The 12,248-nt window shown below is 43.1% G+C and overlaps 1 protein-coding gene across 1 annotated transcript in view; it reads left to right on the plus strand.

The window, feature by feature from the left end:
* LOC126167349 (DNA polymerase theta-like) overlaps window positions 1-12,248 on the plus strand; it is a 303,097-nt gene that overhangs the window by 24,745 nt on the left and 266,104 nt on the right. The window contains exon 3 of the mRNA XM_049920469.1: window positions 3,765-3,880. Coding sequence (XP_049776426.1) covers window positions 3,765-3,880 — 116 coding nt within the window. The remainder of the gene's footprint in view (window positions 1-3,764; window positions 3,881-12,248) is intronic.

Genomic DNA, 12,248 nt, shown 5'->3' on the forward strand with positions numbered 1-12,248 from the left:
AACTGCGAAACCTGAAAGAACTCTAAGCATTTTTGGGAAAAGCCAGTTACTATACAAAATTTATCCCCAATGTGGCAGATGTCATTCATGTCCTAAACAACTTTCAGAAGAAAGGTGTTCCTTTCGTTTTGTCTGTGGACTGCAACAAGGCTTTCATCCACATCAAGTCATTGGTAATGTCTTTCCATGGTCTTGGTACTTTTATGTGGGTAAACAGCTGGTTCTTGCTGCAGATGGATCCCAGTATGCACGTGGGGTGTTTGTCTCACAGGAAAGCTGATGGATCTGAATAACTACTGGCATATGCTTCAAAGACATTGACATCTGCTCAAGGCAATCATTTGCAAGAAGAAAAGGAAGCATTGGCAATCATCTATGTAGGCTGTAAGTTCTGCATTTTCCTTTATGGAAACAAATTCCATCTCATCACCTACCATAATCTAATTGTGCTGCTTTTTGGTCTCCATTCACAGCTTCCTGGCAGGACAACAAAAGACTTCAGTGGTGGACCTCACTTTTGAGGGCATATCAGTATGAGATTCATTATCATCCCACTGTTCATCTTGCCAGTGCAGTCATGTTGTTGTGCTTGGTTACCCATTGGTACTGACACAGAACTTGACAAAACGGAAGTTGTGTATTTCCAAATCAATGATTGTGTACAGCAGGTGTTGGACAGTTTCCCAGTCACAGAAAAGTACATAAAGAAAGCCACTTGGCAGGATCCAGTATTCTGTCAGGGGTCTCATTTTGTGTCAAAAGGTTGGGCCACATAGCTGCCCACTAAGGAGTCGGGCCTGCTCTGCAATTTTTTCTTTCTGGCAGTGGCAGTGGCTGGAGGAATATTCCTCCTCAGTACGAATTCAGACAAAGTCCGCATTGTCATCCTGCCGGTCCTCTGATCCTGGATTCTTGTGCTTCTCCACTATGGCCACTGGGGCATAACCCGCTTGAAAATGGTAGCGAGGCATTCTGTCTACTGGCCTGGCATTGATTCAGCAATTGAGAAGCTTTACCGCAGGTGCACACAGTGTGCCAAGCATCAGGCACTCTCCTGTGCTCATATTGCCCCATGGCCCACTCCTGATCATCTGGGAACCACATCTACATTGATTTTATGGATCCTTTCTGTCATTTCATGCAGTTAGTAGTGACGGATGCACTGTCAAATTACCCATCTCTCATGTGAATGTGCTCCACATCAGTAGGAGCCGGCTCTAACACCGACTTTTGTGATCAAACGATTGCCACATACGATCTTCTCCAATAATGATCCACAGTTTGCCTCAGCAGTGTTTCCATGATTTTTGCATCTGAAATGGTAGTATTCATCTCATTTTCACACCATTTCACCCACAATTGAATGAAACATATGGTGTGTACATTTAAGATACAACTGGCAAAGCGCTTAGATGTTTTTGCCCTAAAACCCCACATAACAATTAGCAAAGTACTTGGTGGACTTGCCTGCTGATATCGTGTCTCCTCTGGCCCTCGACACCTACAGGATCATCCCACTGAGCAGCCTCAGCCTAGTGGAGGCTCTACACGGCTGACAATCCCATCCCCTTCTACACTTGCTCTGTCCTGTACCACAGCCTGTGGCATGGCCATGCCTTTCATGAAAAGCTAAGGGTGATCCATTCTGGGCATGCAGCTTTGGTCGGCGGCCGTGATGGGTGCTGGCAATGTTTGGGAGATGCACACCTGGTGAACGTTCACTGTGGACACCCGTGGGATGTCACTCTCCCACCATCAGAATAAACTACGCACTAGGTGGGGCAACGACCCGGTGCAGCTACAGTGAACAGTCAGAGGGTCCTCCTGGCAGCCACGCCCTCTTTTCCCAGGGGCCAGGTGGCATGAAGCCTCCTTCCCTGGATGTGCCAATGGGCAGTGATGATGTCAAGATAAAGCCACTGCCTGCTCCGGACCTTTGATCGGTATCTGACAGCAGCTACCTGGACCTGGTTGTCAGAGCAATGGGCAGACATTCCCGCTCGTCACTGCCTCTGTCGCGTGCCACTGCTTGGTCCACAGAGCTGCCCCCCCATCCCCCACCCCTTTCCATGCAGAGTCATCAAAGCAATCAGCCCATTGACAGGGCCATTTCTGCCCTTAAAACCTGCCAGGTTGGAGACAGCTGATGGCCAATCCCTGGGTGGGTGACACCTCTTCGGATGCTGATGAGCCAATGGAAACAATGCCATTGGCATTCAGATGCCTTTCTGCATTGCCACCACTGCTGTCATCATTGATGGGTCACCTGGGCAATCTGGCTGATGTGGTCGTCCTTTTTTTTTTTTTTTTTTTTTTTTTTTTTTTTTTTTTTTTTTTTTTTTTTTGCACAAAAGCCTGTGCTGCCGGCTACACAAAAGAGGGGAAGGATGTCGCAATGTGCCTGTGTAATCTGCCACAGCTGCATTTGTATCCAATGCCAGCAGTGGCTCGGCAAAGCAAGCACATCATTGGCAACTTTTTAGAAAGTTTATATAAAATGTAGCTGTCCACAACACTGACATCAATGAGGTGCCAGAATACTTTGTGCGAACATTTTGTACCTTGTTGTCTATGGCGTACGTTGCCTTTAACCTGCCTGCTTCGTCAACGGATCCCATGTTTTTATTATAATCCTTGACAGTTTTTGGACAGCTGATTCTAGTTATGCTCCCATCTTTTTATTTTCAGCGCACTGTCGCTTTTACCTGTATTTATTGATATCATGGAATAAGCATCACAGTAATTAAAAAAAAAAAAGTTGTGTCTAAGAATATTTCCCAGTGAAATCAACAATGTATAAAATCATTCAATACTGTGTTCTGTTTTAAAGATTCACAATACACGTAGTCGCATAATCAAAAATGATTTGTAATGCTATGGTCACCTTAGAAAACCTTATGTGTACTGAATATTATCTCCTTCGTTAAGAATAAAAACACATGATTTTTTGCCAAAAGACAAACGACTTGGAACACTAAACTTTTCTTTAATTTCCATTTGTTTCAAGTAGCACTGCATCTGCCTAGAGCATGTTGTTACTGTTTTGCCCCAAAATGCTGCTCAGATCAATGACACCATTGTGGATGCAGTGAGAAACCACCTTTTCAGCAGGCAGAAAGTGAAAATATTACCGTGGATTCTCTAGGAATCCACTTAGGATGAATGGGTGACAGGCTTTCTTGTTCTTTGATGAAATGGTGTTGGGGGGAAAAGAAAAGATAAGATTCTTTCTTGTTTGGCCACAGTATATTTGTAATTGAGCAGTAGATAAAACTGTTTCAACAAATACATGTCATTTTTTGTGTTAAGCTGCTTTTTTCACATTTTGAGTATGCTATGTTCTTATAGGTTTACGTAGTTATCTGTTTTAAGAAGTTTGAAACTATTTTAAGGCTAAAACAGATTTAGTTCAGGAGGAACTTAAATGAGATGTAGTCTCATTAGTTGCTATTTTTTATAAGTGGCAAATTATTTGAATTTATAGTTGTTCCTGGATTTTCAATTGGGAGGATTAATCACAGGTCTGAATTTTCGATTAAGAGGGGCGGAGCCACTGATTGGGAGGGGGGGGGGGGGATGAGGGACTGAGTCGAGACAGGAAATGAACTAAGGAGGGGAGAGACAGTAACAGTGAATTCGTTTTTGTGGGGAGGTCCAGTTTGATGTAAGCTTCTCAAGTGGGGTAATCTAGCTAAAATTCTGAACATGTTTTGTAATATTTTTTTTTATAAACAGTGGGTAAATAGTATTTTTTATCATTTCAGGTAAAACATTAGTTGCTGAAATTTTAGCAATAAAAACTGTGCTAGAGAGAAAGAAGAAAGTCATCATCATCCTCCCATTTGTTTCTGTCGTCAGAGAGAAAATGTTTTACTTTCAGGTAAATTTTCACAAATTTATTGTCATACTTTAAATAAATTAACTAAATTTGTGTGTTGTAACATTGTAGAATTAAAACTAACTTTAGCAGTTTTTAATGCACAACTTAAAATGTGTTTTTATTGTATTCACTCACTAGGTGCTCAACATTACAAGTGGTGATAAGTGAGTATGTACAAGTGAAAAGCTCATATTGCATATTTAAATCATCACTGGATGTAACTTCTATTTGGATTGCTTTTCTTTACTGAAAGATATCAATGAAATTTCGTTATTAATATATCATTTTTCCAAGTTGCATTGTCATAGTAATTTCAGACCTATAGTTATACGGTACTATTTTGGTTATATGGAGATGGACATTTGTCACAAAGTAAAAAAGTATAAGAAACAAGGAATCAACCAGGCAGTGCATTAGCATCTGTATCAGTACATGTTTCCTGTCTAGATCACATGGATGGTATTAATTGATAGTATACGAGGGTCTTCTACAAAGTAAGTTCCGTTTCTATTTCTATCTGTAGTAGCGCTACAATTGCAGTTCTGAGCATACGTGGCAGTTACTCTGACTCAAGGAGAAGACATGTACGCCATTTTCAGATCGCTGCTGCCAACGTGTGCTTTGTAGTGCTTCTTTATAATGTCACCCGTAATTGAAAATGCTGCCACATGTGAAATCAGATCTGTGATTGACTTTCTAAATGCAAAGAAAGTTAAACCAAAGGAAATTCATTGGAAAATCTGCTACGTTTATGGACAAAATGCTATGAGTGATTCTGTGGTTAGAAGATGGGTCAGACTGTTCAATAAAGGACGTGATCAAGTGCGCGATGAAGAACGAAGTGGACGCCCATCTGTGGTTACTGATGAACTGGTTTACACAGTTGAAGAGAAGTTTAATCACAACCATAGGTTTACACTTAGTGCCCTTGCTAGGGAGGTTCCGCAAATCTCATGATCACTAATTCACGAAATTATTACCGAAAACCTGAAATTTCGAAAACTTTGCTCACGTTGGGTACCTAAAATTCTTACTGAACAACACAAAAAACAACGGGTGGACAGTGCACTTCAGTTTCTGACACGCTACAATGAAGAAGGCGATGGTTTTCTTACACCTAAAATTTCTCCTTGGTGGTCAAAACTTCGACAATGATGACGAACTGAAAGAACATGTTACCACATGGTTGAATACACAAATGGCAACCTTATATGAAGAAGGCATACAAAAACTTGTGCCATGCTATGAAAAGTGCCTACAAAATTTCGGAAGCTATGTAGAAAAGTAGTTTAACAGTTGTAGATTTTTGTACAGTAAATATTTTTTCTTTATCTGTACACGTTTGTTTTATATAACCAAATGGAACTTACTTTGTGGAAATACCTTGTATTTTAGCACAGCTGCTTTCAGATACTCATTTTCCATCTTACTTGACATTAATGTGCTAATAAAGGAAGCCTTTCCATGTAGGAGTCTGACCATATTGCATCTAATGTGATCTAGAAGAAAAACTTTAAGTGCAATAAGGGAGCAAGTTTATAGCTAATATCTGTTTCCTTAATTAACATAATTTGTTCTACTGCACGTGCCTTGTAGTCCTAGTTGAAGGTTCAACTGTGACTAGTTTCTCCCCATGCCTTCCTAATGTTCATCTCAGCACGTATTAGGGTGAAGAATAAAACTGTCATCTCACATAGGTCTTTGAAGCAGTAACTGCTGTGTGATTTGGTAACTGGGTTGACATATAATTATGTAGAATGTACTGAATGTAGTATTAGTGTTTGATGTACAGGGTGTCCCATTCATACATCCCTGATTTCAAAGACCAAGGGGAAAAAAAACACAGTGGTTACGACAATGAAAAATGCGCCACATTGTAGAGCATCTCAAAGAATTTGTTTATTTATCATCAATACACCTCTACATGTGAACCATTTGTATAATGTTGGGTTGCAAGTCTTGTATCTGAGGGTACACAAACTGCTCCAACATGTCCAGATACACTGACCCATTCACTGTTTGTTCCACAAAGAAGAACGGTCCAACAATCATGTTGTGCATTAGCCTGCATCAGACGTTTAGTTTAGGGCTATCATGAACATGTTCAATGACTGTGTGTGGATTTTGCGAACCCCAAATCCGAACATTATGCCTATGAACCCTTCCTGACATGTAAAAGGTTGCCTCATCTGAAAATAAACATCTTTTCAGTAAGCTGGCATCCGTATCAATACACTGCAGCATATCAGCAGCAAATTGTTGTTGGCATGGTTTGTCGTTCGGCGTCAGATGTTGCAGAATTTGCACTTTATAAGCACACAATTGAAGATGCTGGTAAAGTATATGGTGCAATGTTGATTGAGGTACATCAAGTTGCGCAGATGCTTAACGAATTCACTTACGTGGGACTGTGAGAAACGTTTGTCCAATGTCCACCACTGTCTTTTCTGAAACTCCGTAACGTGCACGACCAGAATGTTTCAGAACACTTCCTGTTGCCAGAAACTACCTATACCATTCCTCAACTGTTTTCACATCAGGTGGATCACTTTCATACACACGGCAATAATTTATTTGCATAGTAATCGGCGATTTTGTTTCTGCAAACCACACCACTGCTTGCGTGTGCTGCTGTGGAGTCGCTATTTTCACTTCATGCGACCATGCTCCGCTCTGGCGACCATGCTTGGCACTCCTGACATGGGAATATAAATTCGTAGAGATGCTCTACAATGATGTGCATCTTTCATTGTCATATCTCCTATCGTTTCTCTCTTCTGGGTCCTTGAACTCAGGGAGGTTTGAGTGAGACCCCTGTATTTTTAAAGTTTATTTATTTATTTTACTTTCTTGATTTCAATACTGTTTGAATGCGAATCAGGAAGAGCGTTGTAAAATGTTTGGGGGAACATTTGAGATGCTCTAAAAGTACTGTCTGTCAGAAATGCATGATAGTATTTAACCCTTTCACTGCGCATTTACTCTTAGCGGCTCCCGCTCTGTGCACGTTATTTTCACCCGGTGCGTATATATACGACTGTAGCAGTCTACCGTTATTATTGAGATAAAAATGAGATGCAAAATCCAGTATTTTTGGTGTAAATCATTTCCTTTTTTAAAATCTTTGTTCAGAAAGTCTTATTTTGTTCAAAAAAGGTACTTTATTAGGAGAAAAAAATACAAAACATCTTACATTAGTAATACTTCAAAGTGTGGTATTTCTCGAAACAAAAATTCAAACATAAAGGCACATTACATTTTACACAAATGTATCTTGTGTCACTTCGTTTATCATGTTTTACATATACAATACACCTTCTTTGGGTGGCCTTCTTCTTTGAAGTTCCTGGGATTAGCGAGATAAAGTGGCGCTCCGTTAGGCATAAGGGATTGTCACCATCAGCCAATCTCCTTCCAAGACGTCCTTCTGTTTTCGGTTGTTGGTGAATCTCTAGGATCTCCTTGATAAGTTTCTGTTGAAAATCAGACACTGAAATATTTTGTCCCGTTTGAGTTTTATATAATGCATGCGCATTGAGCAGAGACAGATCCACCAAATGAAAAAATACTTTTTTATACCATTTTACAGTTTTTCGTACACATTCTACTGAACTTAGCATCATGTCACTCCTGTCGACGGCCCCCATATTTTCAGTGTAGCTTACGATGCAAGCTGGTTTTGTTTTTGGTTCATTCGTGGTTCTGTCAATTTTGTCAGTCGCTGTAATTTCACTTGTATGAAAAGTTGAAAGCATCCTAACTTCCCGCTTGTCCTGCCACTTCAGAGCAAGAAGTTTATCTGTTGACATAAACTCGATCTCGCCTTTTCTAAGTTTTTTTTGATAAAGCAGGCATGCCTTTACGGTTTGTTATCACAGTTCCACAGGCATTAGTCACTCTGTCATGCAAATAAGAAAACAACGTTGGGCTAGTGTACCAATTGTCAACATGGAATGTGTGACCTTTACCTAGGTAACGTTCAAGTAAAGTGAGAACAATGCTTCCAGGTATTCCAACATTTACACCAAAGTCAGTTTCTTTTTTTACGTCTGTTGCTGCACTCACATAAATAATAAAGTAAAGAATATAACCAGTTTCACAATCACATAACACAAAAAATTTTACACCAAATCTGTGGTGTTTGGAAGGGATGGCTTGAAGAAGACACGACCTTTGAAGAGAACTAAACTTTCATCAACGCACAAATTTTTAAAAGGATAGAAAGCACCTGGAAATACTTTTCTTAAGTGATCCACAATTTGACGTAATTTCCAGATTTTTGTCATCTCCAGGGTCCTTACTGTTATCAGCAAAATGTAACATTCTAAGTAACAGAAGCTATCTATCTCTCGGCATGATTTGCGCAAACATTGGAGTAGACAGTAACTGATCATTGGTCCAATAACTGTTTATTTCATTTTTTCTCACTTGAGCCATCAGAAAATTTACAGCAAGCAAACAGTAAACTTCGTCACTGTTTGTGTTTTTCCTACGTCGCAGTCTTGATTTTTCACTGGCATCATTGCAAAGGTGTTCATAATATAAATTACATTGATCAGCTATGTAGCTCACAATTTCTTGGCTAAAAAAAACTTGGAAGCGGTCGTTTACAGTACACAAGTCATCCGAATTGACGATTTTGCAACTGGAACCACTGTTATCGAAATTATACACTTTAGGGTCCAAATCAGAGTCTTTCCATCTGAAATCAACTGTTTTGTGTCTCTTAGGAGATTTTTCAGGCATATGCTCAGGCTCTTCTTCGGAATCGGAGAAAGAATCGACGATAACATCAAAATCTGGATCTGCATTTACTGGTTCAACGTTTGTTGGTTCACAAATATTTTTTATATTTGTGGTGACAGATTTATCTGCCAGCTCGTTGTTGTCATTATCTGTCCACCCATAATCAGCTGGATTGGGCATGATGATGTCCTCATCGTCACTTTGGTTTAGAATACTCAGCAGTTCACCGTCTGTAAACGGACGGTAACTTCGCGTCATTTTATTCGGTAACGCGGAAACGGCCGCACACAAGCTAGGTAATATAGCGATAAGAAGGAACTCAGCAGGAAGAGAATTCAGCATTCAATAGTCGTTCAGGTATTTCCTAGTATTCCAACAATTAAACTGCATACTTGCGCAACAATTACCTCCGACTCGCTGGCCCGATTGTTGACATTATACGTAACTATACGACTGTAGCAGGGAACCAGTGTAAGCATTTTTTATAGCAAATAGTATATATACGTCTGGAGCACTGAAACGATTAGCATATATTTACATCTGGAGCAGTGAAAGGGTTAAGCATGTTTAATTACACAACCAAGAAAAGCCTGCATTGAGAAGGAAGCTGACTCTGTTTAGGGTACACACAAGAGTGCTTTATTAGATAGGCAACACACTATGCAATCCAGGTAACTGGTGCTGTAGGAGGCCCCAAAGTATTAAAGTAAGACCTAAAGAACTGGCTCCACCCTCCCCCCTCTTCCTCCCCCCTTCCCACACCATACTCCATGTGAGACAATTAGAATGCTAGGGATCGAACACCAAAGCAATTACAATGAAGTCCTGGAGTTTGATGTAGTCCTACAAAGCAGCATAACTTACATAATAGAAATGAATATAATAGAGGGAAACATTCCATGTGGGAAAAATATATCTAAAAACAAAGATGATGTGACTTACCAAACGAAAGCGCTGGCAGGTTGATAGACACACAAACAAACACAAACATACACACAAAATTCAAGCTTTCGCAACCAACGGTTGCTTCATCAGGAAAGAGGGAAAGAGAGGGAAAGACGAAAGGATGTGGGTTTTAAGGGAGAAGGTAAGGAGTCATTCCAATCCCGGGAGCGGAAAGACTTACCTTAGGGGGAAAAAAGGACAGGTATACACTCATGCGCGCACACACACATATCCATCCGCACATACACAGACGCAAGCAGACATTTGTAAAGGCAAAGAGTTTGGGCAGAGATGTCATGCCGCGGCTCTCTGCTGTTAACTCCTCTCGATTCTTGACATGTATCAGGACCGTGAAGTGGTTTACACTGACTGCTCGATGGCTGATGGTCCCGTTGGCTTTGCATATGTTCATGGAAGACATTTTTAACAGCACTCCTTGCCAGATGGGTGCAGTATTTTCACTGCCGAGCTGGCAGACATTTCTCGTGCTCTTGAGCGCATCCGCTTATGCCATGGCGAGTCGTTTCTTCTCTGTACTGACTCTTTGAGCATACTATAAGTTGTCGACCAGTGCTACCCCCGCCATCCTTTGGTAGCGACCATCCAGGAGTCCTCCCCCTGCGGGTCCGGGGATTAGAATAGGCCCGCGGTATTCCTGCCTGTCGTAAGAGGCGACTAAAAGGAGTCCCTCCCCCTCATGGGGGTAGTTAGCGCCTGCGTCCGGAGACGGACGGTTCCTCGACCTCTATTTGCGGTCATTTTGCTTTTTCACTTCTCGTTTCTTCCTACCTTTGGTTGGTTCCTTTCTTTGCTCTTCTTCACCTCACTGTCTTCCTTACTCTTTCCCCTGCAAAATCTCCTTGCCTTCTTATTGCCTTCTTCTCCTTGCCTTCTTCTCCTTGCCTTCTCATTGCCTTCTTCTCCTTGCCTTCTCTGGTCTCCGCCTCGGCGTTTGAGACAGTCTGCCCTCTCTCTCTCTCTCTCCCTCTCTCTCTCCTTTTTCCTCTTCTTCCTTCCTCCCTGTGCGTGCCTGAAGGCCGACCCACGCGTTCGCACGCGTAGCCGGCGACAGGGTAACGCGTAATTCCCCGCCCTGGGTAGACATGTAAGGCACGCGCGTACCCCCTGGTAAAGGCCAGGCCCGGGGAGGGGTGATTGCCTGAGCTGATAGCTTCTGACCATGCCGATTGGTCCCTCCGTCTGTTTCTCGGGAGGTGTGACCTGAGGTGTAAACATTCACCTAAGGCGGGAGTGCCCTCTGAAAGGGTCCCCACAAGGAAGGAGCGCGCCATCGGAGACGCTGGCAATCATGGGGGATTCCTCCGCAATGGATTTCACTCCATCTCTCTCGACTTCTGCCCATAAACGGAAACGTGACCAGCCACCAGTGACAAAAGTACTACCTCCTGCCCCACAGTTCCTCGTCGTTTCTCGATCTGAGGACGGAAAGGATTTTTCCTCTGTCAACCCTTTCGTTATCCAGAAGGGCGTAGATGCCATAGCCGGATCTGTCAAATCTTGTACCAGGTTGCGTAACGGTACCTTATTACTAGAAACTGAGAGCACCTTTCAGGCACAAAAACTGCTTCGGGCCACACTCCTGTACACGTTCCCTGTCCGGGTGGAGGCCCACCGAACTTTGAATTCGTCTCGTGGTGTAGTCTATACTAGCTCCCTCGACGGATTGACTGACGAGGAGATTCAATCTTTCCTCGCTGAGCAGGGCGTGACGGCTGTCCATAGGGTCATGAAAAAGGTCAACAATGACCTTGTACCGACCCGGACACTTTTCTTGACCTTCGATAGTGTTAAGCTGCCAGTCCGCATCAAGGCGGGCTACGAGGTTATTTCTGTTCGCCCCTATGTCCCGACACCTACGCGCTGCTACCAGTGTCAACGTTTCAATCACACTTGACAGTCTTGTTCCAATGCGGCTAAATGTGTCACTTGTGGCAGGGATGCCCATGAGGGTGACTGTCCACCTCCGTCTCCTCGTTGTGTGAACTGTCAGGGTGACCATGCCGCATCCTCCCGCGACTGTCCTGTCTATAAGGAAGAACGTTGTATCCAAGAAATTCGGGTCAAAGAGAAAGTGTCCACCTCGGCTGCTCGCAAGCTATTGGCTAGTAGGAAGCCCACGCTGCTCCCAGCGGAGAAATACAGTACTGTCCTCGCCTCTCCTCGGACTACCAGGGAGGTGGCAACCCAGACATGCGATCTGACCTTCAGCACCACGGTCGTCCGTTTGGCCAGTGCTAAGATCGCGTGGTCGACGTCACCTCTTCCTCCCATCACCCCACAGACACCAGCCCCTTCATCAGCTTCTGCTAAGACGAAGACCCAGAAGTCAGATGCACGGGCCTTCAAGAAGGAACCATCCCGTGCAGACTTCCTACGTACCTCGACCTCCCAGCCTTCAACCGGTACTTCCACCAAACGTCCTTCCAAGAAGGCTCATAGGAAGCACAGTTCTCCTTCTCCGCCACGGCGCATTTCTTCTCCTGCGCCACCCAGCGGTTGCCGTCCCAGGCCGTCATCCGTTTCGCCTGGCCGCACCGCTGGTAGCCGAACATCTGGCCGTTCACCGGCAGAGGAAGCTCCCCCTCCCGGCCATCCTCCCAAGATGGCCGATGAACCTATAGACCCAATGGACGATGACTGTCCGCCTACTGATAGC

The sequence above is a fragment of the Schistocerca cancellata genome, chromosome 1, assembly GCF_023864275.1.
Source record: "Schistocerca cancellata isolate TAMUIC-IGC-003103 chromosome 1, iqSchCanc2.1, whole genome shotgun sequence".
Taxonomy (NCBI): domain Eukaryota; kingdom Metazoa; phylum Arthropoda; class Insecta; order Orthoptera; family Acrididae; genus Schistocerca; species Schistocerca cancellata.